General features: G+C 46.7%; 1 protein-coding gene across 1 annotated transcript in view; it reads left to right on the top strand.

The window, feature by feature from the left end:
- The window catches only part of XPR1 (xenotropic and polytropic retrovirus receptor 1), a 110,813-nt gene that overhangs the window by 82,413 nt on the left and 1,040 nt on the right, over positions 1-27,360 (top strand). The window contains exons 5-14 of the mRNA XM_059854746.1: positions 92-241; positions 762-845; positions 1,325-1,406; positions 4,305-4,492; positions 4,713-4,892; positions 9,099-9,264; positions 10,919-11,110; positions 24,456-24,622; positions 24,961-25,100; positions 26,219-26,440. Of these exons, the coding sequence (XP_059710729.1) occupies positions 92-241; positions 762-845; positions 1,325-1,406; positions 4,305-4,492; positions 4,713-4,892; positions 9,099-9,264; positions 10,919-11,110; positions 24,456-24,622; positions 24,961-25,100; positions 26,219-26,440 (1,571 nt within the window). The remainder of the gene's footprint in view (positions 1-91; positions 242-761; positions 846-1,324; positions 1,407-4,304; positions 4,493-4,712; positions 4,893-9,098; positions 9,265-10,918; positions 11,111-24,455; positions 24,623-24,960; positions 25,101-26,218; positions 26,441-27,360) is intronic.

Here is a 27,360-nt window from a genome sequence, read left to right as displayed (position 1 = left end):
GGAGAGAACCATTTCTCTTTCTTGGGAGATGGCAGGGGTTTGAGAGATGGCTGGGCTTTAAAAGCCAGCATGTTCTTTCCCTTGCCTGCAGAACCTGAACTTCACCGGATTCCGCAAGATCCTGAAGAAGCATGACAAGAACCTGGAGACGGCGCGGGGCGCGGAGTGGAGGGTGGCCGAGGTGGAGGTGGCTCCCTTCTACACCTGCAAGAAGATCAACCAGCTTATCTCCGAAACAGAGGTGAAGAGGCTGGCCTGGGCACTGCCAAAAATCCCCCCAAAACGAGGTTTTGGTCACTGCTGGTCTCTGGAAGTGTTCAAGCACGGGTTGGATGGAGCTCTGAGCAAACCTGTGCTAGTGGAAGGCGCCCATGGCAGAGGGTTGGAACAAGATCTTTAGGTCCCTTCCAACCCAAACTGTTCTATGGCACTGTAATTCCCATCGTGTTTTGCCCTCTCTATAGCTTGTATTTACCACCAAGATGGGTAGTAATTGATTTTGAAATGCCACTGACTTTTAGCACTGCTTACATCAGTATGGGTATGTTCTCTTCAGCTGGGAACTTCTCCCTTGGCAAAGCCTAGTGCAGCTTTAACTTATGAAGGAGCTTGGTACAGCATGCTGAGCTTTTCATGTCTTTGTATTAAAAAAATACTGGGCCAGGGCTCGCCTCTAGCTTGGAAACCAGCATTTAGTTTTGGTTTGACCACATGCTCATCATCCAGGTGACCTTCAGTGGTGTGTATCTTTGTCTCCTCAGGAAGTGGTGACCAACGAGTTGGAAGATGGGGACAGACAGAAGGCAATGAAACGTCTGCGTGTTCCACCCTTAGGAGCAGCTCAGGTGAGACACGGGGGCTGTGGAGCAAAGCTGCTCCTCCAGCTTGTCAAGGTGCCAAATCAGAGTCAACATCTGAAGGAAATAGTGGAAATAATTGATGTGAGCGTGCATGGGGCAGGGCCAGATAATCTGCTTTAGTTCCGGAAGGTTTGGAAATAGGTTGCTGCTCCTGATGCATGCAGACAAGGTAATGAAGGGAGGAGATAAGTGGTAAAAGGAAATTTGTACTAATAAAAGCATATGCTTAGTGTTTGTGTGGTCTGGAATATTTTTTCAGGGGCCACTGAGACTCCCAAACTCCATTTCAACATGGCAAGAATATTACACAGCATTTTCAGTTTAAAAAACCTCACTTCAAAAGCAAGAGTGCAATAAGGGATCAGGAGCTTGTGTTTGTGGTTTTAGGTTGGCTCTGCAAACTAATCTGACTCTGCTGATAACCTGTTTCCCTCACCTTAATTCTGCTGTGGCTTTGTTCACAGCCTGTACCAGCCTGGACGACATTCAGGGTTGGACTCTTCTGCGGGTTGTTCATTGCACTGAACGTCACTGTCATACTTTCAGGTAGGTGTCCTGCCATGCCTGGGTTTGGGTGGATTCTCCTCACTTAGGGAGGGCCTGGACCTGCATGTTCTGGGTTAAATCAGAGCCATATCACATTGGTGTGAGCTACTGGCTCTGCTCAGCAGTAGGTTGTGGTTTTTCTCATGTTGTATATGTCAGTGTTGAAGACAAAAATCCTTTACTTGTGGTTTCCTCCTTATTTTTGGAGGGATATTCTGAGGGTGCAACATCTATGTGTAAAAGCAGATTTTTGTTATCATTCTGGGAACACACAGCCTGTGCCAACTTTGAGACAGGTGCTTGTAGAACTTGAGCTTTGCATGGTGTTGACTCCCTAAAGAAAAGACCAGCAGACACAGAGCCATGTGACCAGATGCCTGTCGGGATGGAAATCAGGAACTCATGTGGAAATTCCTAGGATTTCAATGCCTGGAGTCTGCTAATGGAATTAATTGACTTTTTCTTATTGGCAGTAGTTGGCAAGATTGTTTAAAAGCTACAATTAATGGGTGCATCTCTCAGGCCCTGGCTTTATTCTGCTTTATGCCTTCTGAGTTTGGCCCCTGATTAGAGTAGTACTGCAGATCCAGACACAGAGCTTAATCACAAGCAGCTTTACTAATTGTGTGTGTGATTTCTGGAGTGTTGTAACTTGCTTAAGCAGTACAAAGGAAAAGGCTTAACAAATCAACTTACCAGCTCTTGCATTAGGGAGAGCCCACGTCTGTATTTTTATGACTTAAAAGAATTTTTAATCGGATGTTTCTGTAATTGCATCCAGCCATCTCTTGGGATACAATGCCTCTGTTTGAGGAGCTGTTTGCAGTGCTTCTCATTTGGTCTTCCCATTTTAGAGGCATGAAGCTTACCCATCTGCACGAAGGCACTGTTTAATGTGTAGAAACTGTTCTTTATTCCTAATTTCTGTTACTTAAACATTTGATCTCTGTGTGAGATGCAAAATGATTGAAGCCCGTTGTGTTTGCTCTCCCTCTCGGTGCTAAGAATGAAGAAGTGAGGCAGTTGTGAGAAGGAATTCATAAAAATGATTATATCTCCAGAGCAGGTGTTACTAACCCAGTGTGGGTAATAGGTGAGTTGTATCAGCAGGCATGATCTGATAGCTGAGCATTACAGCAGATATTGGGCAAAAACCTGCATTCCAAGTGCAGAGTGGGTGTTTTTAATTGGTCTGTACTTTGCTAACCTCTCAGCTGCTTTTGCCAAATTGTTTGTGTGATTTGATCAGCTAAGATAGGATTTTAGTGTTCTGTGTGGTGAATTTGTGAAACAGCATCAGAACATGGCTTCTGCCAGTGACCCAGTGCTGCACTGCCTGATTTGAAAAGTACAGAGATGAGTTCATCACCACTCGGGGTCTGTTAAAGGCTGCAAAGCTACAAGTGGATCCCAGGAGGGTGTCACCCTAAGGAAGACAAATTCAGAGGTTTCACTGTTTCCAAAGGGGTTCCCTAGGTGCCAAGCTAGTGTGTAAGTGAGGTTGGAATTTCACAGAAATGTGCATTTATTTTATTAACCAGAAACCTGAAAGGCTTCATGCAAAATCTCGAACCCTTACAGTGATCTTGCTCTTGTTTGAGAATTAGGCTGCCATTAGACATGTCACCAGGGATATTTTCACTTCAATTCAGTCAGTATTTTTGGGGCTACTCTGCCCTGTTTGGTGTTTTGATCAGATGACCCATTGTGGTTCCTTCCAACCTTACCCGTTTTGTAATTTCGTTTGGTTTTCAGGTAAAAATCTGAAAATCTTTCTTTTCAATTCCACCTTTAAGACTTAATTTCACATTTAAGATATGTAATTTCTTTCATCTCTTTTGGGGGTGTGTAATTTCTGCCCAAAAGTTGACTCTGTTTTGCCTGAATCCAAGAGTCTAAAGTTGTACATTTAAAGCAGCAGTTCTGGAGTCATTTTTTCTTGCACAGCTTTTTCTCTGTAAGTTATGTCATATAAAGTGTAGGTGCTGAACACATGAAATTCCCTGTGGATTTGCTATCTCTGAGAATACAGTTTGAAAAACTTGGGGCTATAATTCAGGCAGGTCTGTGGGAATAAATTCTCAGCCTCAGTTCTGTGAAGTGCAGGTTCTTTCTTTTACCCCTCTTAGAAAGCACGTGGGGGAGAAACTCTCAATGAAACTAAAACTGAGGATTTTGAATAACTTTATTTAATTTATGCTTTTCTTATCAAACCTGTGCCTAGTGACCAGTCCTTTATAAAGAGGTTTATTCTGGAGAAAGCTGCTGCTGTCTAAGGCTGCTCATTGTTTGAAACGAAGCACATTTGTTTCCAAAGCCCTGAAAACTGAACAAAGGAAGCAACAGGCTTTCCAGTGCTGCTGCCTTGTGCTGGGATTTCTGCTTGGGTGGGGCTGGGTGTTGTAATGCTGGCCATGAATATGTATTGCATTACCATTGTACTGAGTGCGGTGATTAGGAGGTCTTAGCATTGTTTTAAATGCTGTAAATGGTTCCTCTTGGTTTTGTGGGGAGCTGAAGTGTTTGTGTATCTGTCTGTTGGGATTTCATCTCTATTAAAGCAGAATATTTCAGTGTCTCTAGTCAGATTTATGCTGGTGCTGTCCCTTGTGCCTGTAGTGTGAGGCAAGGACGCTGCTAATGACTCGATTACAGCAGCTGGAAAGGGAATTTTCCCCAAAATGCTCCTAAATCCTCTGACAGGCTAGACAAAAAGTCCTCCACTTGCTGGAACCTGCAGTGGTGTACACGTGTACCGTGTTTTCTCAGGGTACAGCCGAACATCTGAGATCCAGGATAAAGCCTTGCTTTGTGACATGACCTCTGTTATCCCTAAAATCCTTCCTTTTTTTTTTTTTTTCCTTTTTTTTTTTTTTTTTTTTTTTTTGTCTTTGCCAGGTGTGGCTTTTATAGATGGACCAAATGTGTGGCCACTGGTGAGAATCTATCGAGGTGGCTTTCTCCTGATAGAATTCCTCTTTCTCCTGGGTATCAACACATATGGCTGGAGACAGGCTGGAGTCAACCATGTCCTCATCTTCGAGCTCAACCCCCGCAGCAACTTGTCCCATCAACATCTCTTTGAGGTGAGCAGGAGGGATTTTAGAGTGGCTGAGCCGTGCTGAGGATCAGCAGGATAAATCCTGCACCATTTCCTGGCAAGGACTTCTAATACAATTAGAAGAGGAAGTTGCTGAAGTCTGATTAGATTACAGGGTTGAGCACTGCTCTCCCTTTTCTTCTAATGAGAACACATTGCAGGTTTCGGGGCTGTGTTTTCATGATTGTTTGTTTGTTTTCCTGCAGATTGCTGGTTTCCTGGGTGTTTTGTGGTGCCTGAGCCTGCTGGCATGTATATATGGTCAATTCACCTACATCCCCATGCAGGTGAACCCACTCATCTTGTATGGCTTCATGTTGCTTTTTCTCATCAACCCTACCAAAACCTTATATTACAAGTCCCGTTTTTGGCTGCTCAAACTATTGGTAAGTGTCAAAGCTGGTTGAAATAAGTGATTTTTTGTTTAAATGCTGTGTCTGAGCAGTAGCTGTGAAGTGTATTCAAGTGTCATTAACCCTCAGGAAAGAGGGATGCTGGGGGGTGCTTATACCACTGTGATTTACAGAGCACACCTGATCAGGTGTTGACTGCAGACTGTTTTTGAGGGTGGGTTTGCAGAAGCATATTCTGCTTCCTGTACCAGCTGACTTGTTAACCTTCCTGTTGACAGCTGCTTACAGATTTTTGCATGTATGGAAGCCCTTGGATGTCTTGGTTGTTTATTTCTTAACCTAGTGAGACAGATTGATTAGAGGTCCAGTGCTCTAAGGCAAGGCTGCATGGATGCTCCTTAGCCCAAATTGGGATAGTGCCAACGTTGAGAGGGTTCACTGATGGAGAGAAAACCTTTGGGAAAGTTACTACCTATAAAATTATGTTCATGGGTGGGGTTTTTTCTATTTGTGCTCTTTGTTTGAGACTGAGCTCTTTATTTTTTTGTAAGATAAGTCTGGTGAATTCAATGTCAATATATGTGCTGCTTCAGTGTTCCAGTCATAGGTGGGAGCTCTGGAAGAACAGTTTTCAGGCTTGCTGGGTGACTCAGGAGTTTCTTCCCAAATGGCTGTTTCACATGCTCTTCCCCACCCTGTGCACCCTTTTAAATTGGCTTTAATCAAGCTGGTTCCCTTGACACCTTCTTCTTGCTAGCACTGTTCTGAGAGCTTCGGGCAGAAGAGGGGGTTTGGCTGGCTGGTTTTCTTCATTGAATCATTTCAATGCCAATTAAAACAATTAACTTTATCTGGAGCACAGCAAAGATGAGAACAGCCTCATGCTTTGAGGACGTGTGTGCAGGTATACACACAGTGAATTAACCTCTCTGAGCTCACCTCTGTTATTTGATTTGCTGGCTTGCTGCTATGCCAGCTTCTTCCTTTGTGCCTTCCAGCACTCAGCCATCCCTCACAGAGGTACCTTCAGTCCCAAGCCTCATTAGTCTGACTGCTGTCCCCTGGTGTGAGGGGAAGCACTGGATGTGCTTTAACCACATGAGCAATATCTCTGCTAATTTACCTCAATATCTTACCGGGGTGAGGTTCTCAGTCTCCACAGAGCTGTTGGGCTGTTTGCAGCTCCTGCCCTGTCCCAGTGATCTCCAGACTGTGCTGCAGTCTGAGATAGAGTTAGAGGATCATGGAATAGCCTGAGTTGGAAGGGACCTTAAAGATCATTGAGTTCCAACCCCTCTGCCACAGACAGGGACATTTTCCACAATCTCAGGTTGCTCTAAACCTCATCCAGTCTGGCCCTGAACACTTCCAGGGATGGGGCAGCCACAGCTTCTCTGGGCAACCTGTGCCAGGGCTTCACCGCCCTCACAGGGAAGAATTTCTTCCTTGTATCTAATCTAAACCTACACTCTGTCAGTTTTAAGCCATTCCCCCTTGTCCTGTCACTAAATGCCCTTGCAAAAACAGTCTCTGTCCACCAAACCTGCACCTTGAAATATCTCAAGCTGGAAGGGATCCATAAGGTTCATTGAGTGCCTTGAGTGTGCAGAGGCCAGTTCATCCCAAGGTCTCCTGGGGAAAAAAAGCTTCATCAAAATGCCAGATCACCTTAATGGTGGGAGATGACATGGTACTTGAGTGCATTATGTGGAAGGAGGAAGGGGAAAGAAGAGGCCAGACCACATAAAGAGCAGCTTTTATTGTGTGTACTTGACCAGCTGGGTGTGTTTTATTTCTCCATGCAGCTGCCAGCAGCTCTCTGGGTGAAAAGAGGTTTAAATAGTGCAAGTCTTAGAACTGTTCTGCTCACACAAAATTATGTTTGGTGAGCATTTTTCTTCATATGCTTCATATGTTTCATTTCCAGGCAAAACAAAATCTGACATATCAGGTGTAGCAGAGCATTACTGGCACTTTCAATTTTTCTGGAACCAAATCAGGGGCATGCTTGAGTGTGTTGTAGCATTTCCTCGTGGAGCTAGGAGTCCTCCTGCCTGGCCCTGTGACCAACATCAACTGCTGGTCAAGGGTGGGATCTCTTGTGCTAATTCCTGAGGGATGGCGAAACATCAGAATTGATCTTCCTCTGAGTGAAAAAGGTTCTTTAGCCTGTAGTAAAGTCTAATTCCCCTGCCAGGCTCTTCTTTCTTGCCTGAGTGCTTAGGTGAGCATTCTTGGTGCCTTTGCTGCCAGTGAGAAGCTCCTGAGTGCCCTGGTGTGGGCTGGGGAGAGCAGCTCAGCGGGTGGAATTGGATCTGAGCCCAGGGAATGTCCCTGTGCCCAGGGAATGTCCCTGTGCCCAGGGAATGTCCCTGTGCCCACGTTCTCTGCAGGAGCTCCATGGCCACAGCAGTGCAGGGAGCCTGTCTGTGAGAGGTGAAAAGCTAGCAAGTGTTCAGCTCAGATATCTGGCATCTCAGCACCAATTAGAAGTGCAGGGATCAGCACCAGGAAGTCTGTGCTCAGGCTGTGGAATTGTTGACAGAGAATTGTAACTGGTTATTGAAACTGAGGTGCAGCTCTTGTGTTTTATGACTTTGTCCTTATCTGGAGGATGTTACAGACACTTCTCAGCTGGGAAGCAAGGAGCTGGCTGTGGTACCTCCACTGGAATTGGGGCTGCAGCTCCAGCTGTGCCTGGGCAGCAGGCAGAGGCCACAGTGCCTGGCTCATGGCGTTGGGAGGGTTCAGATGGCAGCTCAGGGTCTGAAGGAGGTTTGACTCAGATGCCAGTGCCAGATATGTCATAGATCTATCTGTTGACTCCTCCTCAACTGTAACCTGTAGGTGGAAAACTTACTCTCTTAGAAGTTTTATGCTGTCACTTGGCAGTGCTGAAGTATTTCCCCCTAAATTAAATAACAAGAATATTATTATTTATTGTTTTCTTTCTTTTTTTTTCCCCCAGGGAGATCTGTCTGTAAAGCTATTTTCACATTTCATTTGCTTAGCTAGTCTTTATTCATGGACAAAACAATGGTCTGTGATGAAACAGATAAAGATTGTATCAGGGAGTGTTGGGAAAAGGGAGGAAGGAGTTTCTGTAAGGGAAGGCTGGTGTGGTCTTTGACCTCTGTTCTGCAGCTGGGCACCTTTGAAGACAGTCCTCCCTAAAGGCTGGCCTTGTTTGACCTTTGGGAATAGGTGCCATCCAACATGAGCACAGAGCTTTCTGGGTCAAGATCCATAACTGCTTTATGCCACTAACTCTTAATCCCCTATTTGGCTTTGAAATTTTAGGAGCAGAGCCTTAAATCTGCATTACAGGCTGATGGGGGTGTGTCAGTCCTTTCCTGGCTTTCTGCAGCTGTGCACCCTTCAGGTTAATAAGGAGAGCAGTGTAAAAGATCAGTGTTAGCCTGTGCTTTCATTAATTTAAAGGTTCATAAATCCCACAATGACCGGATGGTGCTGGTGCCTTCTCTGTGAGAAATTGGCCATTAGTAGCTACAACTAACTGGGCAGGGAGAGGAGTAATCAAAGGTAATGGAGCAGAAAACTGTCTCCTTTGGAAGGAGCAAAACTGCTCTTCAGGATTAGAGGGGAAGTGGACTGGGATTGAGGGGGAGTCCAACTGACAGGCACTAGGATTTCCTCTGCCTCTTCTTTCACCCTTTCCCTGCTGGAGGCATTGGTAGAGCCAGTAACAATCCTCACTGTCACAACTTCTAACACCAAAGAACAACTCATGAGTTAAGTAGACCAAGGCATGACCAGACTAATGGCTGTGCTGAGGGTCTAAATCCAACTGACATTAAGTGTGAGGGGGAAGGCAAACGTGGAAGATGTCGATGGACACGATGTAAGTGCCTGAAAGAAAGTGCTGATCAAAGTGAGGGGCAGTGAGAGAAATGGAGCTGTGTAAAGCTCTTAAATAGAGACTGGGAGTTTCTGGGAAAGAGCCTGGTTAGAGGAGACTGGGCTGTTCTGCCAGTAAAAAACAAAAGGCTGAGGGGGGCACAGGAATAGATGCATCCAGGAGGAGGAAAGCAGGAATGTTCTTTGTACTGAAAGCAAGGAGACAGTTATCCTTTTTTGTCAGCAGGAGCAAAAGGCCAGCAATAAATCTTCAAGCATTTCTGTTATTTCCATATTTGTTCAGTTCTGTGATGTCCTGCCACTGCATTTGGATGCCTTTGACACAGCCATGAATTTTTCCTGCTTTGTTTTTCCTGACAGTTTCGAGTGTTCACTGCTCCCTTCCACAAGGTAGGCTTCGCAGATTTCTGGCTGGCTGATCAGCTCAACAGCCTGGTGGTGATACTTATGGATTTGGAATACATGATCTGCTTCTACAGCTTTGAGGTTCAGTGGGAGGACAATGCTGGACTTCTGGCAGATACAGGTAATGCTGGTGACCCTGGGAATGGGGTCAAAATGGCCTGAGAAACACTGAGCCAGGCAACTTCCTAATTGTCTGTTTTAAAGAGGGTTATTAATAGTACAGGAAACCAAAATAATTGGCATTTCTTGTAAATGTGGCATTAGAGAGATTCTCCCCTTTCTTACTTCCATCCAGAGAAATGGAATTTCACATCAGTGTTCATTTCCTAATCCAGTCATTTGGCCCGATGTCTATATCCATCAAAGAATTTAGACACAGCGCTCCTGATTGGAAAGAGAAATCCATTTTCCTGGCATTGTTGTTTTATTTCATAGTAATTTAACCATGTATTTGCCCTTAGCCTCTTCCTGTTGCTCATCATGAGAATCCTGAGCTTGTTGAGCACAGCTTTCTGTGCTGTAGCCTGGTTCTTACGGGCTCCATTCCGAAGCAAGAGAGGATGGAGAAGCTCCTTGGTGCCACCTCTTCCTTGATTTGAGTTGGTGCTGCTCTGCCAGGGCTGTCCATGCTCTGTCTTCCCTTATTTTCTAGCCAGAAGGAACACAGAGCTGGAATGTGAATTTTGACTTTGGCCTTCCCAGTGGCAAAACAGTACCTGTCTCCTTACTGCTGACTTTCCATTTTAAGCACTGCTGGCAAATCATATTGTCTGATGGTTTTGACAGTTGCTGAGAGAATTTACTGTATGCTTCAATAAGCATCAGTGTTCACTTTGTTCTTCCAATCTGTCTGATCTTTCCCTTCATTTTAAGAGACAGCATCGTGAGCAGCTAAATATTTACTTATTAAAAATAAAAATTAAAATACATAAAGCAACTGTGTGCATAACAATTTGTCCTCTTCCAATCTGAGCAGTGGAATGATAGCACGGTGTTTTGGGATAAATATCAGCTAATAATGTGTCTCCCTTAGTGTGAATAAGAAAGAAATGAATGTTAGGCAGCAGGGTGTTTGGTTTAGATGTGCTGAGACAGCAGAAGAATATGGAGTTCTTGGGAAGTTCCAGGAAAAGCTGAGGGTTTCCTGGTCATTGCCTTAATAAAAAGAAGGCTTTCAAACATGGAGGATGGGACACAATGGCATTGTGGTGTGGTTGCTTCTCATCTCAGTTTTTGAAACCAGCCTATGCCTTGGCTTTGCTTTTTGAAAAACAAAGTGAAAAACGCTAAACCCTGTCCCATACTGAAATGCATTTTTTCCTGTTACAGTGCACAAGGAAAACAGGTCAAGGACATCTTTGGCAAAGTAGCCTTTTAGAGCTGTCCTGCAGAGTTTCTAAGTGCTCTCCCATTTATGCACAAAAATGCAGTGTCAGAGGCCTTTTGTAATTCCACCCTTAATTTGATTATTCACAGTCCCGCCAACAATGCTGAGCACGTTTAAAAATAGATAATTTCTAATCTAGCATGCTGGTTATACTGGCAGGATGAGGGAGTTAGATGGTGATCTGTCTGGATGTGTTATTGATGCCACCTGAACACCTCCAAGATGGAATATTGAGCTACTTTGGGCTTCTTGCAGTTTGTGTGCCTCGGTACCAGCTGCTGATGGGGAATCGCTGCCATAAAGTGAAATTGCAGACAGGAAGACAAAACCAGTTCTTAAACTTACTAACTCTTTGCCTTAACAGCTTCATCTCCTGTTTTTCTTGCAGATAATCAGATTTGTAACAGCTACTCCTACGGAGTGAGAGCAGTTGTCCAGTGCATCCCTGCTTGGTTGCGATTCATCCAGTGCCTGCGCCGTTACCGCGATAACAAACGGGCCTTTCATCTGGTTAACGCTGGAAAATATTCCACCACCTTCTTCGTGGTGACATTTGCAGCCCTCTACAGCACTCACAAAGGTATTGGTGATTTTGGAGAATCCTGTGCAGCTCCTGGGGTTTGCTTTCTTTACACTGGAGAATCTCGGAGTCTGGCATGCCATTGAAACGCGAGCTTCTTGTGTTTTGGCACCTGTGAACCATCTCTGGGGAAAGGCAGGGGCCTGGCCAGCTTGTAAAGAGTGTTTTAAGATCTTATTTTAGGTGTTTTTCACATCCCTGGTCTCCTTAGAATTGCACTTAGGCAGCGGGGGAGGGAACTTTTAGGTTTGTCTTTGAAAGCTGAAATACCTGTCAGGTTCTGCTGTGAAGGGAGGTGAATGGGAGGGAGATATATGAGAAAAGGGATAGCACAGAAAATACTTCTCTCTTAACATTCATGAATATTTAACCTGCATCATCTAAATAACTGGTCCATCATTCCTAAATGTGAAGGCATGTGCACACTGCCAGGAAAAAATGCTCTCTCTGATTTTCCTCTGTGATTCTCTCCATGTTTTTTCAGCAGCTGGTAAGGAGTTGTTTCCAATCCATTTAACTGCAGATTGAGCTCTGATCCCTGAAGTTCCTCATCTCCCTGGAAACGACAATTACTCGATTCTACTCTTGTTCTGAAGGAAAAAAGCTTTTAGTTTCTGCACTTCAGGCAGTCGCCCTGCCCTGCCTTTCATTGTTCTGAAGCCCTAAAAGCTGTATTCTTTCATTTGAGAATATCTCCCTTCTATATACCCAGAAATTAGCAACCACACACAGTTGTGAGCAATTACTTAGCCTGGAATATTCCTGTGGTGAGGCAGGGAGAAGTGTTGAAGGCATGATTCTAGTAAACAAGCTGGGTTTTTTGGAGGGGTGGCAGGGTTGTTACAAACCTTCCCGTGGCCAAGAAATGTCTGCTTTGACATAGCTGGGCCAAGAGTCACACTGGTGATGTTTGTCATTGTATTTTAGTGGCAGGGAGGGGCAGTGGCCCAAGCTGGCTGAAGGCTGGGAGTTGGGCTCTGTATCCAGAGCTGGTGTGGGAGCAACCTCTGGGAGCATCCCTTCTGCATTTCCTCCCTGCTCCCTTGTCCCTGAAGCTTGTTCCTGTTTTAACTTGTTTGCTCAGTGACATTCTGCAGCCCTGCAGTCCAGTTAGTCACCACTGCTAGAGCCTGGGATGAGCCACTGGCAGATTCCCTGGCTGCAGAATCACTGCTTACATCCTCTGTAGCCAGAGCTGCTCTGGGGAGCCTGACTAATGCTTCTGCCTCCCTCAGGGGGGAGGCATTGCCAGAGCCTTCATTTGGGATGGGGTTGTGTCTTGGTTTGGAAAGCCAGGTGTCTGCTAAGGAAGGCAGGAGCCTCCATTGAAATGGAAAATGTAAACCCCCTCCTCTGAATTATTGTATATTTGAAATTAAACGCTCTCAGGCAAAGATATGGGAAGAGGAATAACAGTTCTTTACTAGGAAAAATAAAATACAAATGCAATGGTACAAACAAAAACCACTGCCAGAGTCAGAGCAGGCCCTGCCCCCTGTGTGTCAGGGTGGTGGCACAGTCCCATCCCAGGATGGCTCAGGGTGGTGGCACAGTCCCATCCCAGGGGGGCTCAGGGTGGTGGCACAGTCCCATCCCAGGGGGGCTCTGGGTGGTGGCACAGTCCCATCCCAGGGGGCTCAGGGTGGTGGCACAGTCTCATCCCAGGGGGGCTCAGGGTGGTGGCACAGTCCCATCCCAGGATGGCTCAGGGTGGTGGCACAGTCCCATCCCAGGGGGGCTCAGGGTGGTGGCACAGTCCCATCCCAGGGGGGCTCAGGGTGGTGGCACAGTCCCATCCCAGGGGGCTCAGCCCTCCTGCAGTGCCAGCTGTGGTTCTGCTGGAGCAGGGATCCTGCACAAGGGGGGAGTTTTCCTCTGCAGCTCCAGGGCTGCTGGAGATGGGCCTGGAATTCCTCTGGGAATGCAGGGCAGGAGAAAGCTGCTCCTCTGGGAATGCAGTGGGCAAAGGCTGCTGTGCTGTTCCCAGGGCAGATTGGATCCAGGTAGGAATGCTTGGCTCCTCCCCTGGGTGGAGCATCTCCCCATGGGATGCTGGAATTTGATCAGCCCTGCAGGGACACTCACTGGCCATGGACAGAAGATAATTAATAATTAATGGCCCATGAACAAAAGAGATCTCCTGGAGGGAGGATTGGCTGTGGGAGAGATAAAGAAACCTGCCCAGTGAACAGCAGAGAGCTGCCCCAGCTCTGACAGATGGTGATAGAATACACACATATCCTACAGCCCAGGACAGGTTGGAACCAGGAGAACCAGCCTCTGTCAAAAGGTCCTGTTGAAGAGTTTGACCTCCTTCCACTGTGCCTGAAGTTTTTCATCCGTGCCAGTGTTGCTACCCCAGTTCTGGTCGCTGCCACACATAACTGGTGTCCCCTTTCCCAGTCTGGCAGGGAGTGGGCTGTAATGAGGTGTTTATGAGCCTTGTTCCAGTTGCTGTGAGACGTTCCTGACTCCCAGCTTTGGTCTGTCCAGTTTTGTCAGTAGCACATCGTTGTTGGTGTTGTACAAAAAATATTTGAAGCTTCGTGGCCTTTGGAAATTACACAGTAGCAGAGATTTGTAAATGTCACTCTGCTGGGCTTTTCAGAGGGCTGCCTAAAGCCCTGGTCATGTCCCCTGAGGCCTGTAGGCCTGTTCCCATCCTGCCATATGCACACTTTCTAGTGTGCTGTACCTGTTAAGAAATTTTATCTAAGTGCTTTACATAGATCACCGGTTTGTTTGGAATTTGGAATCAGATGGTTTATCATCAAGTTGTTATGATGCTACTGTTGAAAATAGATGTGCTGCTCACCCACACCTTCTCTGTGTCTGCCCAAGGATAGCAAACACCTCTCTCTTACCTCCTAAACATCTGCTGGGGGGAGCTGTGTGTTCTGAAGAAAGTGCTGCCCAAAACAGGTGTCAAATTAGTGAAGATCCTTGCTCCTCAGACCTGCTCTAAATTTCAGTAACAAACCTATTAGTTTCTGTGGTATCAAGAGTTTTATTTTAACAGTCTTCCATGCCTGTGCTTGCAAGCCTATGACTTACACCTCTGGAATGACAGCTTTTGGCTGCCAGGAGGAGAGGGCAATCCCTGCCCTTCCCTTGGGAGGTCAGGTAATGGACACCAGTGCCTGTTGTCCACTTGGGAGGCCTGGGGACATCGCGGCCCTCTGAGAAGTCTCATCTTCCTCCCAATAGCTTGTAGCTGCTCTGTGGGGTGTAGTCAGTGCCTGCCAGCCATGTGAAGATGGGCTGTGTGGTTGGGAGGGTTTGCTGCTGTGGAGAGCAGCTAATTTGTACCCAGTGCACTGACAGCACTTTGTGTTTTCCTGGGTTTGCTGCTGGAAAATAACTCTAAACAAACATACAAATGTCACCTTATTAAGTGATGTTTCTGTTCTAGTCCTGTGTGGTATTCCCTACTCCAAACCTCCTATAGTGAAGGATCCCCTCAGTAGCACCATGTACTGTGGGCTTTTGACAAGTATCTGTTTCCCCAAAATATCCCTGTTTAATAATTCATATTGCTCAGGCAGTGTATAATTCTGATTCTTTCTTCCTTGGGAGAAGCCATTTCTTTCCTTTCCTTCCCTTGGATTCAGATGCAGGGTGCAATTTTCTCTGCTAATTGCAGTTTGGATGTCAGACCGTTAAGAGAGCAGAGTGAATTCTGTTAGGTTTCTGCAAGTCTGAAACTTGCAATGCTGTTGGTCTGGGACCAGACCAGCTTTACAGGGGTAACTCCAAGCTGTCATCTTGATATTCAGGTATCATTTGGATTAGTGAAGCAAGTGGGAGAGGAGCTACCCCAGAACATAATTCTGGAGCAAGCAGAGGTGACGTAGACGAGTGCAGACTCCAGCACGGCTCACAAGCACAGCCACATTTCAGGGACAACAGCAACAACACGAGGACAACTGTTGCTGAGTTCCCAGAGGAGGAATTCTCAGTATTTTTATCTCTCCCAAAGGAATGGGAAGCAAAGGCCGTGTTCTGTAAATATAGTGCTGCAGGGTGTGTTTGCTCAGGCAAATGAGGCATGGTTGTAACTCGAAGCTACCTGGCAACCAGGGAGCCGCCGGTCCCTGCCCGCTCTGTCCCCTTCTTTCCCACCCTTGCTTTGCACTAAGGAGCTCAGTGCTGGCATTAAGTTCCCTGCCAGTGCTGAGTAGCTGTCCCCAGAGCCAGCCAACAGAGTATTACATTGCCTTATTTAATCCCTAGGGAAACCTACGTGCTGCTGGGGAAGCAGATGATTAAGCCCAAGCCTGCGGCGGAATATTCAGCCCGAGCGCGGCGTTGTTTTGACACGCAACTGCTTTCTGCTGTGTTTTCACTCTGCCAAAAGCAGATGTGCTCAGCTTGACAAGTGCACCACTAAAGAGGCTCCCACTTCAGTCCACGTTATCACAGCATTTGTAGAATCATAGAGTGGTTTGGCTTGGAAGGGACTTTAAAGATCATGGAGTCCCAACCTGCATACTTTACGCTATCCCGGGTTGCTCCAAGGCCTGTCCAGCCTGACCTTGGAACACTTCCAGGGATGTGTTCCACAGCTTCTGTGGACAGCGTGTTCCAGGGCCTCACTACCCTCACAGGGAAGAATTTCTTCATCACATCTAATCTAACCCTGCCCTCTGTCAGTTTGTAGCCATTCCCTTTTGTCCTGTCACTCCAGACCCTTGTCCAAAGTCCCTCTCCAGCTCTCTTTGAGCCCCTTTAGGCACTGGTAGAGGCTCTAAAGTTTCACCAGAGCCATCTGGTCACCTCTCAAGGCTGAACACTCCCAGCTCCCTCAGCATGTCCCTATAGCAGAGGTGCTTCATCCCTCTGAGCATCTTCATGGCCTCCTCTGGACTCAGTCCAGCAGATCCATGTCCTCCTTACACCTAGGGGATCCCAGAGAGGGACATCCATGGGCCTCCCTTCTTGTATAAATTGTGCTTGCATTACAGAAGGCACACTGACATATCTGGAATAGCCAGCTTTGGTTTCACTCCTCACTCAGACCTGACTCAGGCTGTGTAGGATAGGGTTCTTATATTTAGGTGTTCAGCTCTTCTAAGAAACAGTTGTGTCGTACTACTCAAGGAGTGCTGGTCACTTCTGAAGCTTTAGTAGTGATTTTTGCTCCAACTTTATTCCTTTTAAAATGAGACATCGTGGTTTTGCTGCTGACAGTTTTCTCTCACCTTGATGCAACTTGCTCACATGGTATCATTGGGAATACCAAAATACAGGTTTGGCTTCTGTGCTTGAAGAGCTTCTTGAGTGCTTCTATTTCATAATTTTCTTGTTTTGAGGGATTTGCTGGTTCAGTGTAACCATTTTTTGTTTACCTTGTTATTAGCTGTGTGGGATTTTATCCTTTAACTGAAAGGTAGGATGGTTTATGGACATTGTCAGTTTGATTCACACACTTTATTCAATGAAATTCTTGTGGTCTAAATAGAATCCTGCTATTTATTAACCTCTGAATTATTCCAAAGTTAATCTACATGGCCTGGAAACTTCAGTAAGCATCTCTTCTTCCATCCTGCTCCCACAGTTTTTCCAGGTACTCCAGATGAGCCTGCTGAACACCAGTTGCCATTGGCTTGGGGTGCCCTGGAGAGCCCTAGGTCAGTCTAAGATAATGGAACTGCCATGCACTTTCTCATTAAACAGCCCAGGAAATTGGCAGTCATTAAAAATACGGAAGTTAACTAAATAGGGCTGTCTCTGAAGGGCAGTGCTTCTGTCTGTGCTGTCCCCATCACTTCAGAAAGAGGTTTCTCTGCAGTAATGTCTATTTATGATTTTTAAAGGCAGCCCTAAGAGAAAAGGGCCATGGGACAGAGATGTGGAGTGTCAAGGCAAAAGCCATCCTATGATTAATGGGAGGTGTTGGACCGTCCCTTATGAATAGAGAGCTTCAAGCAGGTCTGACCAGAGGAAGATGAATGGGAAATGTGCAGCTTTTGGAAAATGCAGTGGAAGATTCCCAGGTCTCTCCCTGCTGCCCACTCCTCATTAATCAGGATGGCTTTGGCCGTTCCCAGCGGTGACACCGTGTCACACTGGGACAGGTCACTGCTTCTGCCACACTCTGTCCCCATGAGGGCCCTGAGGAGGGCTCTGACTTCTGTACAAATGTAGACTCTTGGCTAAAAGAAATGAGATGTTGCCTCTTGACACTTCTTCGCTGCTGCTTTGCTTAAATTGTGCCCGGAGGTGACTGCAGAGGTTTCTGGTCACCATCATCTGATGGTGATGCACAGCTGGCTGAGGTGACATCCAGCTGTGCCCCTGGGGGCTGCAGGAGGTACCTGGCTGCACCTGAGCTCTGTGGGTGGTTGGTTGTGTCGCTTAGCCCTTGTCATTGCTGTGTTAGAAGCTGCAGGTGGCAGCCCCGTGGAGTGAGGCTGCTGGTAGGTGGGACAATAAAGCACTGTGATCCTACATGCTTACAGCAGGAGACAGTGAGGTGATGTGAGAACTGGGACTGAAATGACAGCAGTGCAACAGTGCACAGTCCCCCAGCTGGGATAGATAAGTTCATCTTTAGCGGGTGGGGCAGGGCAAAATAAGTGAACATGTGGAATTTTTGGAAGCACAAAGCTTTTAAAATCACAAAACAGTGAAGCAAGTAGCATTTGTGAGATCCTGTTCCCTCACTTGTGTGTTAGTTCAAGACCTCCCATCTCTCCCCCTCTTCCTCAGCACTGAAAGAGCTGTCAGCATTTGATTTAGGTGTCACAAGAGCCTTATAGAGTGCTTGGATTGACCTCTTGAAGTAAAACAAACTTTGTAATGGGATTAACTGGCTTCTTCTTAATACTTGCTTTTTCACAGCCTTCCCTTAGCACAGCACACTGGCAGCTCCACCAGGATGATTATTTGGAGCCAAAACATGCACAGTCTGTCACATTGCTGGGAGCTAGGATGAATTTTTGTCTGCAGCCCTGTCATCCCGTGCCCAGGAGGCCTCCAGTAATGAGTTGTGTTCATTAGGCAGTCTTTCTGATCCTTTCCATCAGAGAGGCAGCAGTGTCATTAGGGAGGAATTGGGAGGCATTGCCATGGGCAAACATCTCTCATCCTGGCCCCTGACCTCCTCAGGGCTCTGTGGTACCCTGCTTTCTCCTGGTTTCCTGTTAGCTCAGCTGATTGCTGACACCCAGCCCAGTATCCCAGTGATGGTGCTTGGGGTGGAGCTGGGAGGAGCCGGGAGCATCCCTGGAATGCTGCAGCAGGAGCAGCCACAGTTTATTTTTAATTTTGGTTTTGCTAATTGTTAATGTTAGGTTTAGTATGTTTGACATACTGTTGGTCTTTTACTTTTAAAATAATTTCTTTATTTTTAAATGTGACCTTTACTTTTAGTTGTTTTAATGAGTTCTTACCCAGCAGTGCCTTTGGAGAGTTGAGTATATACAACAACTTATGAGTCTTCACTTGTTTTCTAAGTTTATATTTTGATGGTTTGTAAAAATATGCTTTCTTAGATTGGTTAGTTGCCCCCTGACTATAACATAATTATTTGTTACAGGTATTAAGGTTTTATTTAATATTGACTGTGTTACCTCCATGTCTACTAAAATTTTATTTTCTTAGTCTTTATTTTTTTACTTTAACTTTTTGCTTTAATTTAAAAGTCTTAAAAATAGGTTGAATACACTCAGTTTGAGTTATTTTTGTTGGGTCTCTTAAATTATTGGAAACGTTCTTTTTTAATAATTTAAATACTTTATTACTTTTTTGCTGTTTATGACTGGTCGTTACTAAAATTTTTATAGCTCTCTGAGTAGCTTTTGTTTTTTTAGAAGAACACAAATGTCACTTATTATGCCTTTGTGTTAAAGGTGGCTGGGGAAATGGGGATGCTAATGAATGAGGTGTAAGTTAAAAGGGTGACCTACTGATTCTTAATTTCACAGGCACTTAAGGTGGGAAGCCTGACCCTTTTTTTAATGGAACATTTTAAGAAAAGCAAGTGGCTGCATTACAAGCAATCTTCCTGTCAGATACACACAGGTCTGGAGTCCGTGGTGGTGCAGAAATGTAGGGGATGCAGTCATCTAACAGTTTTTCTCTTTTGCTTTTAAAAGAAGTAAATTTTGAAAGAATCTGCTGTTGGATGTCAAAGGGCTACAGAGGTAGCAGATGGCATTGTATCCCCATCCCCATGCAATTCATTGCTGATCATAAATCCAGATATTCTTGTTAGTGAGACTTGTGGCAAATGCTCTGATTGGAAACCCCATCCTTCTCAAGGCAGGGATTAAACTTTCCCTAAGAGCACTTCTCAAAAGCTAAAGGAGGCACCAAAACAGAACCAGCTCCAATCTCAGCCACGGCTGACATGCTTCCTCCTGTTTGCAGTTAAATCACACTTGTCACTTGCTGAGGTACAAGCCAGGAGTTTGCTGCCATGTCTTGAAATTAGACACAAACCAACGCAAACCTGCAGAGGGTTTTTAATCCAAACACGATTTTGGGATTTCCCTGCTCTGCAAATGTAGACTCTTGGCTAAAAGAAGATGTGAGATGTTGCCTCTTGACACTTCTTCACTGCTGCTTTGCTTAAATTGTGCCCGGAGGCGACTGCAGAGGTTTGCACAATGCAAGGGAAGGTTCTTTGGGAAGAGTCGGTGCTTGGCAGGGCCCATCAGCTCTCCACAGCCAGCCCTGCCTGTGCTCCTGTGGGTTATTTTTGCCTTTTAACTGCATCAAGTCCCCTGTCAAGTCCTGCTCCTGCCATTGATCAGTGCTAAACAGCAGGACGTGCTGGCTGGGCAGAAAGGCAGCTACCCGCTCATTAAGATATCTAATTACTGAGGGGAGAGGTAATGCTGTGCTTTGAGCACTGAGATGTTAGACAAATGCTTGGGGATGTCACTCTGATGGCAGTTCTTGTGTAGATAAGTCACTTCTGGCTGTCACCCTGCTCTGTGCTGTGCTGGGATGGAGTTAATGGGCACACACCATCCCTAGGCCTGCTCAGAGCTGTGCTTGCCTTGCACACTAAATACATCTGTGCTTTGCTTCTGCTCAAATCTGTGATTGAGGCTGGCTTTGGCAGGCCTGGACTGGGAGTCGTTTAGTTGGCAGAGTTGCTGTGGCTAGCTTGGTGTTCTGTACAGCAAGGCTTACCTGGCTGTGTTCCCTGATAACCTCCAGCTGTTATCAGAGCCCTCCCCATCAGCACAGCCCACGGTGGGTGACAAGCCAGGAATGCTTATCAAGGGCCATTGTGCTCTTATCCAGCCCTTCAATAATACATGGCATTGATTTTTGCTGTGTTGAATACTATATAGTGTTTACATTCCCCAGAATAATTCAGCAGGGTAAACAGCTGAATTCTTTGGAAGTAAAGTCAATATTAACAGCATTCAGGAGAGCACTGGCTGTCTGTCTTTGATGGAAAGCAGCCTTTTCTCTTGCCTGTGCTTCGAAGGGGCTGGGATTTCTGCAGAGCAGTGCTCCCTCAGAATGCCACTCAGATTCTGTGGCCCCTGGGGCTGGTCTGGGCATCCAGGATATTGCCTATCAGCAGTTTTTGCAGGCAGTAAATTCTGCTGCTGCAAGTGCCTTTGCCTGTTTTCTGGGACTGTGGCCATTCACAGCTTCAGTTCAAAGGTGGAAGCCATCCATTATTTATCTAGTTGACCTTCTGGAGCAATTTGAGGTGTATTTGTGCACAGGATCTGCTGGAATTGCATGTTACAGGGTAAACTGAGGATGCTAATGGAAATTCTGTGGTGAAGGCTGCAAACAGCTCCCGGGGCATGCTGCTTCCCACAGGCTTTGTGGCAAGTGGAGGAGCATTGTGGACTCAGATAGCCTCTGACATGACATAACTGCACAGCTCCAGGCTGCAGACATGGCAATGTGAGCACTGAAATCAGCCCATCCTCAGGCTCTGAGCTGCACCTGCAGCTTCAGAGGTTTTGTGCTGCTGCTGTTTTGTCCTGCACGTGCTGCTTTGAATAACAGCAGCTCAGGAGGTTGCTCTGTGGTGGTGCCCTTTGGAGCATGGAGCAGGAAGGTCCTTCATGCCTCTCCTGGGGGATGTCACTGGTGCCATGGGGCACTGAAAACTTCCTCTTTTTTCCTTCCTGGAGAGGCTGAGATCTGCCAGAGTGCTTCTCTCATCCAGAGCCTCCCTCTCATGGTTTTTGGTGTTTTCTAGCACCTCATTAAACAAAGAAAAAGCACACAGGATGAAACAGTTCCTGCTTAAATAGACCCTGACATCATCATAAATATGCAGGGCTCTGTATTGCTCCTGGAAAACCGGCAGGCCAGGAGTTGATGGAGCCTCTGGGCAGAATATGAATGCCTTGATTTTCTCTCCTCCTGAGCAGCAGTGGAGAGGGCTGCTAGGACCAGCCAGCAGAGACCCAGCTATAATTGCTTGCCTGGAGCAGTAACATATTTCTGCACACCAGCTGAATACCAATGAGGACAGAAGGAAGGAAGGTATCAAACAGAACTGCAGGCAGGAGGAAAAGGAGGATAAGTGATTAAAGGAAGGAATTGGAGGCCAAGACTGAAAAGACAATGGGCTAGTTCTGATTAGGGCCTTTTACCAGGGAGTGATTTGGGTTTTTAATGAATTTTTTTTTCAGGAGCTGAATGCATTGCAGAGCTGGTTGGTGAGAAAGGGAGCAGGAGCAAGGGGCCAAGCAGTGTGACCCCAGGTGCCACTGAAAAGGCTGCTGCAAAGACAGAGGCAGGGAGAGGGGAACTGAGCCCAGGATAACTTAAATGAAAACAAACACATCCTTTTGAGATTGGTGAGATTAGATTTCTCACTTGGGCCTTTTCCTTCCCAGTTCTCCTCTTTGTGATTGCTCTCAAGAGTCTGTGCCACATGCTCTGGATGCCCCTGCTTGAGCAGACAGGTTGGACCAGGTGACCCACTGTCCCTTCCAGCCTGAGCCATTCTGGGATTTAGGTTTAAGCAGCAAGAACCTTTGAAATCCCCTTCCTCTGTAACTGCCAACTTAGGATAGAGTTTTCCTCACCCTTTGAGTGCTTGGAGATGAGAATTAGGGGGCAGACTGGCCCCTGCATGAGCACAGAGCTCCAAAGGAGCTGCCCAGCAATGCTTCCCTGCTCTTCTGCCTGCTCCTGCAGGGCATGGCTCAGGATGGTCCTGGCTGCACTGCCTTCTCCATGGCTGCTCCATGAAGGAGTGGAATAAGACTCAGTTTATTTGAATTCTGTCCTTAAGGGGAGAAAAAATGCCCCAAAAAGAACCCAACCCAAAGCAGCAGGATGTAACTTCCAAGCCTAAGGTGAGAGGAAGCACTGCAGCATCACAGGGTGTTTAGGAGCATTTTAGGTGGTTTGAAAGCACATACAACCCATGAACTGCCTCTGAATTATCCTTTAGGGTCTGGTAATGGGAACTAAACATGGAGATCTAATGAGCTAAAAATAAGGCTGGAAAGAACAGGCTTAGTGTCTCATGAGTCACCGAATGTCAGCATCTGCCTTTTCTTCCTGAAATAATGTTGTGGAGGCTTTGGAGGAGCTGTGGGGGGAGGAATGAAACCTGGCAGTGCAGCCCTCATTGCTGAGCTCCAAAATCCTCACCTGTGTCCCTTTCTGTGGGCAGCTGCACGTTAAAAATAGCCTGGGAGAGGCTGTTTCCAGGCAGCAGCAGCAGCGTGTGAGGTACCTGGGCATCCGTGAGCGCTGCTCCTGGGTGACGTCAGCGCTCTGCAGGGACCAGGAATGCGATGCTGGAGCCGTGTCTTGGCCAAGCTGAGGATGTGGGGAGTGCTTAAAGGCTTCCAACCTTGCCCCAAAGCAGGGAAGCTGCTCAGGGCTGGGAGCTGCAGCCATCCCGTGCCCTTTTCCTGTGCAAAACGGGCTTGCTGTATAAGTGGTTTGCCTTAGGGGGTGTTTTGAGAGGGGAAGATTCAGAGGTTTGCCTTAGGGGAGTGTTTTGAGAGGAGAAGGAGCGTGTGGGTTTGACCTATATCCTGCACATCATGTCCAGGAAGCCTGAAAGGCGTAATGGGAGGAATGTACTCTCATTTTCACCTCCATTAATTTTATCGGATCGCCGCTTTACATCTAATCGGAATTGCTGGAAATACAGAGGGAAGGAGAGGGGAAATTGTCCTGTTGCTCTCTGGCTGATCAGCTGCAGGGATTCTGTTGTTTTAAAGCCACATAAATAGAAGAAGGTGCTGTTGTTTAGCGTGGCGTTGGGCTTGGGCTGAAAACATCTTTTTTTGTACTGGAAACGTTGTTTGCTTTGTTAGAGGGAAATCAGTGAATGAGCAATTGCTGAGGCTGCACAGAAAGGAGAGATTCCTGCTAGCAGCCAGGTGCAAAATGTCTCAGCCTTCTGAAGCATCATAATGGGGTTTATTTGCATGAAATTTTTGAGCCAGCTTTCCAAAAGCAAACAGAAATACCAGCTCTGTTTGGTTTTCCCCAGCCAGCTGATGTAGGGAATCGTAGCCAAATTGAGAGCAACGTAACCTTTCCAGGGGGTAGTGGGAAACAACCTTGGAGAAACTATCCCCAGCTGAGCAGATGGTGGGCCCACAGTCTCCTGTTTCTGAAGAGGAGCTCTGTGTGGGTATTTAAAACTCCATACAGAGCCTACTTTAGGATTTGTGCATTTTAATGTACTGCTGCCTTTTCCCTTTGCCACCACAAGCTCTGAAATGGCTGGGGGTAATTCCTGTACTGCTCATGCTCTTCAGGCTTTTAGCAGAGAGAAAATGGGGGAATTACCAGCTGATTCACAGTTGTTGATGTTAATACAAACTCAAATATTTTCTTGCCAAACCCTCCTCACTGAGCTCTGCGTCAGTGCTGTATCCTTTGTACGAGCCGTGTCCTTTGTGAAACGTGGCCCTCAGCTTCCACCTGCCGTTCAGAGCCAGAACGGCAGCTCTGCCATGAATCCAGGAAAATAAAAATCGTGGAGTATCATGAGCTGGAACCCACAAGGATCCTCGAGTCCAGCTCCTGGCCCTGCATGGGACCATCCCCAAGAATCCCACCATGTGCCTCGGGGTGTTCCCCAAACATTTCCTGGATTCTGGCAGGCTTGGGACTGTGACCACTTCCCTGGGAACCTGTTCCAAATATTAATGTAAATTTCAGTGCTGAGAGGTGAACGAGATGAAAGTGGAATTTGAATAACAATATAAAGCAGGTCCTGCTAAGGGTGTTGGTTTGGCTCAGATTAATATTTGATGTATTTTCCCAGAACTTGGATAGAAGAGGTGATTTCCACTGTTCAAGTGAGGCAGTTTGTAGCTGTTTTAAGAAGGAATTTGCTCTCAGTTCTACAGAAGTGTGTTGTTCTTATCTTTTCCAGCTAAAAACCACAGTGACACCCAAGTGTTCTTCTACCTGTGGATTATCTTCTGTTTCATCAGCTCTTGCTATACCCTCATTTGGGACCTGAAGATGGACTGGGGTCTCTTTGACAAAAATGCTGGTGAAAATACCTTTCTCCGAGAAGGAATTGTCTACCCACAGAAAGTGCGTATGCAGCCTGCTCTTACCTTAGGACAGGCTTGTAACACTTTAACCAAACTTGCTGAGTTTAGAGCATGTTGCAGTTGCTCACTGGAGCATTTCAATGCTACAGCCTGGGATTTTCCAGCAGTGGAGCTGATTTGTTTCCAAGAGATCATTTCTAGTTGAAATGATCAACAAATGAAATTTGATTCCAAGAGATCATTTCTCACTTCCAAGAGATCATTGCCCTTGTTTTGTTTGAGTTTGAGCAGCAGATTCTGTAGCTTCCCGAAGACCTGATGAGGTCTTTTGGATGCAGAAGGTGTTTGTTGAGCTGTTTTGTTCTTGTTGCTCCTCAGGCATACTACTATTGTGCCATTGTAGAAGATGTCATCCTGCGTTTTGCGTGGACCATCCAGATCTCCCTCACTTCCATGCAAATCTTTCCCTACGCTGCAGACATCATTTCTACTGTGTTTGCCCCCCTCGAGGTGTTCCGGTAAGGCTGCTGGGCTGAGCAGCTCATTTCTCTTGTTTTTATGTTCACTTTTTAGCTCTGCAGCATCAGCATGGGAAGCATGCTGGATCCTTGGATGTGGAATATCCTGGTTTTTATTTCAAGGAGACCAGCATTAGCAGGAATGTTTAATCCAAACAGGGTGTTGAGTGAAGAAAAGGGTAGGGGCTGTGCCACAGTCTGGAGCTGAATCCTTCACACTGTGTTTGCAGTTCCTTCTGAACCATGACATAACCTTGAGGGGTTAGTTTTTACCAAATTTCTCCTTGAAATTTCCAGTTGGAACTGAACTTGATGCTCAAGTTTCCAATCTTCAAACCTCTTTGTATTCTGTGTCGTCGATTTGGATCCTGCAAGCTTCCAAGACTTTTAAATACCTTTCCTGTAGCTGGAAACCCACCCCCAAAGCTTCCTGGGAAGAACTTGATGCTGACCCTCTCTCATGTAGGGGCTGGAGGTGGCCTTTTGTAGCAGTGTGCTCCCCTTTGATGGAGTGACAAAACTATCCTTTGTCCCCTCAAAAAGGAAAGAAGCCCAGAAGTTTCTCTCCTCGATTAGGTGAAAAAGCCACCTCATAGGCTTAGGGGACTTCACCTCAAACTTAAAGACATCCAACTGGACAGAAGCCAAAAAGTGCCACCTGGGTAATTTACTAGAAAAAGAAGTGAACAAAGAAACTAATGGCTTTTGTGAGGTGTTTTACCAGGAACAAGAACCTCTTGCACCTCACTTGGTTTTTCTCTGTTTGTTATTTTGCCTTTTTGTTTCCAGCACTGCAACAGAAGCCATCCTACTGATTTTAATGCTTCCAAGGGTAGCTGTGCTATCTTGGGTGTGTTTTAGACCTCCAAAAGCTTACAAGACCTGGCTCGAAGAAGCTCCTATAACAGCCTTTGGCTTGTAATGCTTGAACAATGAACCTCCATGCTGGCCATAGTGGGATAGGAAATAAGCCTGACAGGTTCTGTTCTCCAGAGGAGAGATGCTGCTGTTAGCCACTGGATTTTTCTCCAGTGCTTTGCCAAACACAGGAAACGCCTGTAGAAGGGGACCTCAGTTGGTAATTCCCCTTTTCTCTCCCCATCCATCCATCCACGCAGGCGGTTTGTGTGGAACTTCTTCCGTCTGGAGAACGAGCACCTGAACAACTGCGGGGAGTTCCGTGCCGTGAGGGACATCTCGGTGGCGCCGCTCAACGCCGACGACCTGACGCTCCTGGACCAGATGATGGACCAGGAGGACGGCGTCCGCAACCGCCGCAAGAACAAGCAGTGGAAGCGCAGCCTGAGCGTGTCCCTGCGCAGGCCTCGCCTCGCCTCACAGTACGTTCAGCCTCTGCCCTGCCCCAGAGCCCTGCCCCCGAGCTGCTGGTGGTGCCTGCTGGGTGCTTACAGCCTGGGAGTGAGTCCTGCACCGGGAGTCCTGCACCGGGACTCCTGCACCGGGAGTCCTGCACCGGGAGCGGCACAAAGGGGAGGGCGGGTCCAGTCAGTAACGAGCGTTCCTCTCTCTGCCAGGGAATTAATCCATCCTTTAGGCATTTGGGGTTCTGGTAAACCATCAGGAAAGGGAGTTCTCTTTATACTTTTCCTTTTAAGGCTCCCCTCCGGCAGAAATAGTCTGCCAGAGGTTATAAATGCAAACTGGAGGAGAGGTTCTCCTCAAGCAGACATTTATGAGGAAGAGGGAGAGGGGCTCTTTATACCTCATGGTGACAGAAGGGGCAATGGTTTTAAACTGACAGAGGGCAGGGTTAGATTAGATAGTAAGTAGAAATTCTTCTCTGTGAGGGTGGTGAAGCCCTGGCATAGGTTGTCCAGAGTAGCTGTGTGTGCCCCATCCCTGGAAGTGTTTAGGGCCAGGCTGGATTTGGCCCGGAGCAATATGGTCTGTGGATGTCACTCACATCCCTGCCTCTGGCAGTGGGGTTGGAACCAGATGATCTTAAAGGTCCTTTCCAGCCCAAACCATTCCATGTCTCTGTATGATTCCAGTTATTCTTTGGTTAAGGTTCATATGTAAGATCTCAGACTCCTTCCTCTCTCAAATCCAAGCCCATACATTTTTTTCTTCCCACCCATCATTCTTGTACCCCAGACGTTTCCCCACCCTGAACCCCAGCCCCTGAACCTGCCCGCTGTGTGCTTTCCCTGCAGTGTAGCTCCAGTGTCCTGTGTCCCTCCTGCCCTGGCAGCACAGCTGTGCAGCCCTGCCCTTTGGCCAGGGAGCAAGCCCAGGCTCC

This window comes from Haemorhous mexicanus, chromosome 9, assembly GCF_027477595.1.
Source record: "Haemorhous mexicanus isolate bHaeMex1 chromosome 9, bHaeMex1.pri, whole genome shotgun sequence".
NCBI lineage: Eukaryota > Metazoa > Chordata > Aves > Passeriformes > Fringillidae > Haemorhous > Haemorhous mexicanus.
The sequence above is the reverse complement of the archived record's forward strand: the minus strand, read 5'-3'. Positions and strand labels throughout refer to the sequence as shown.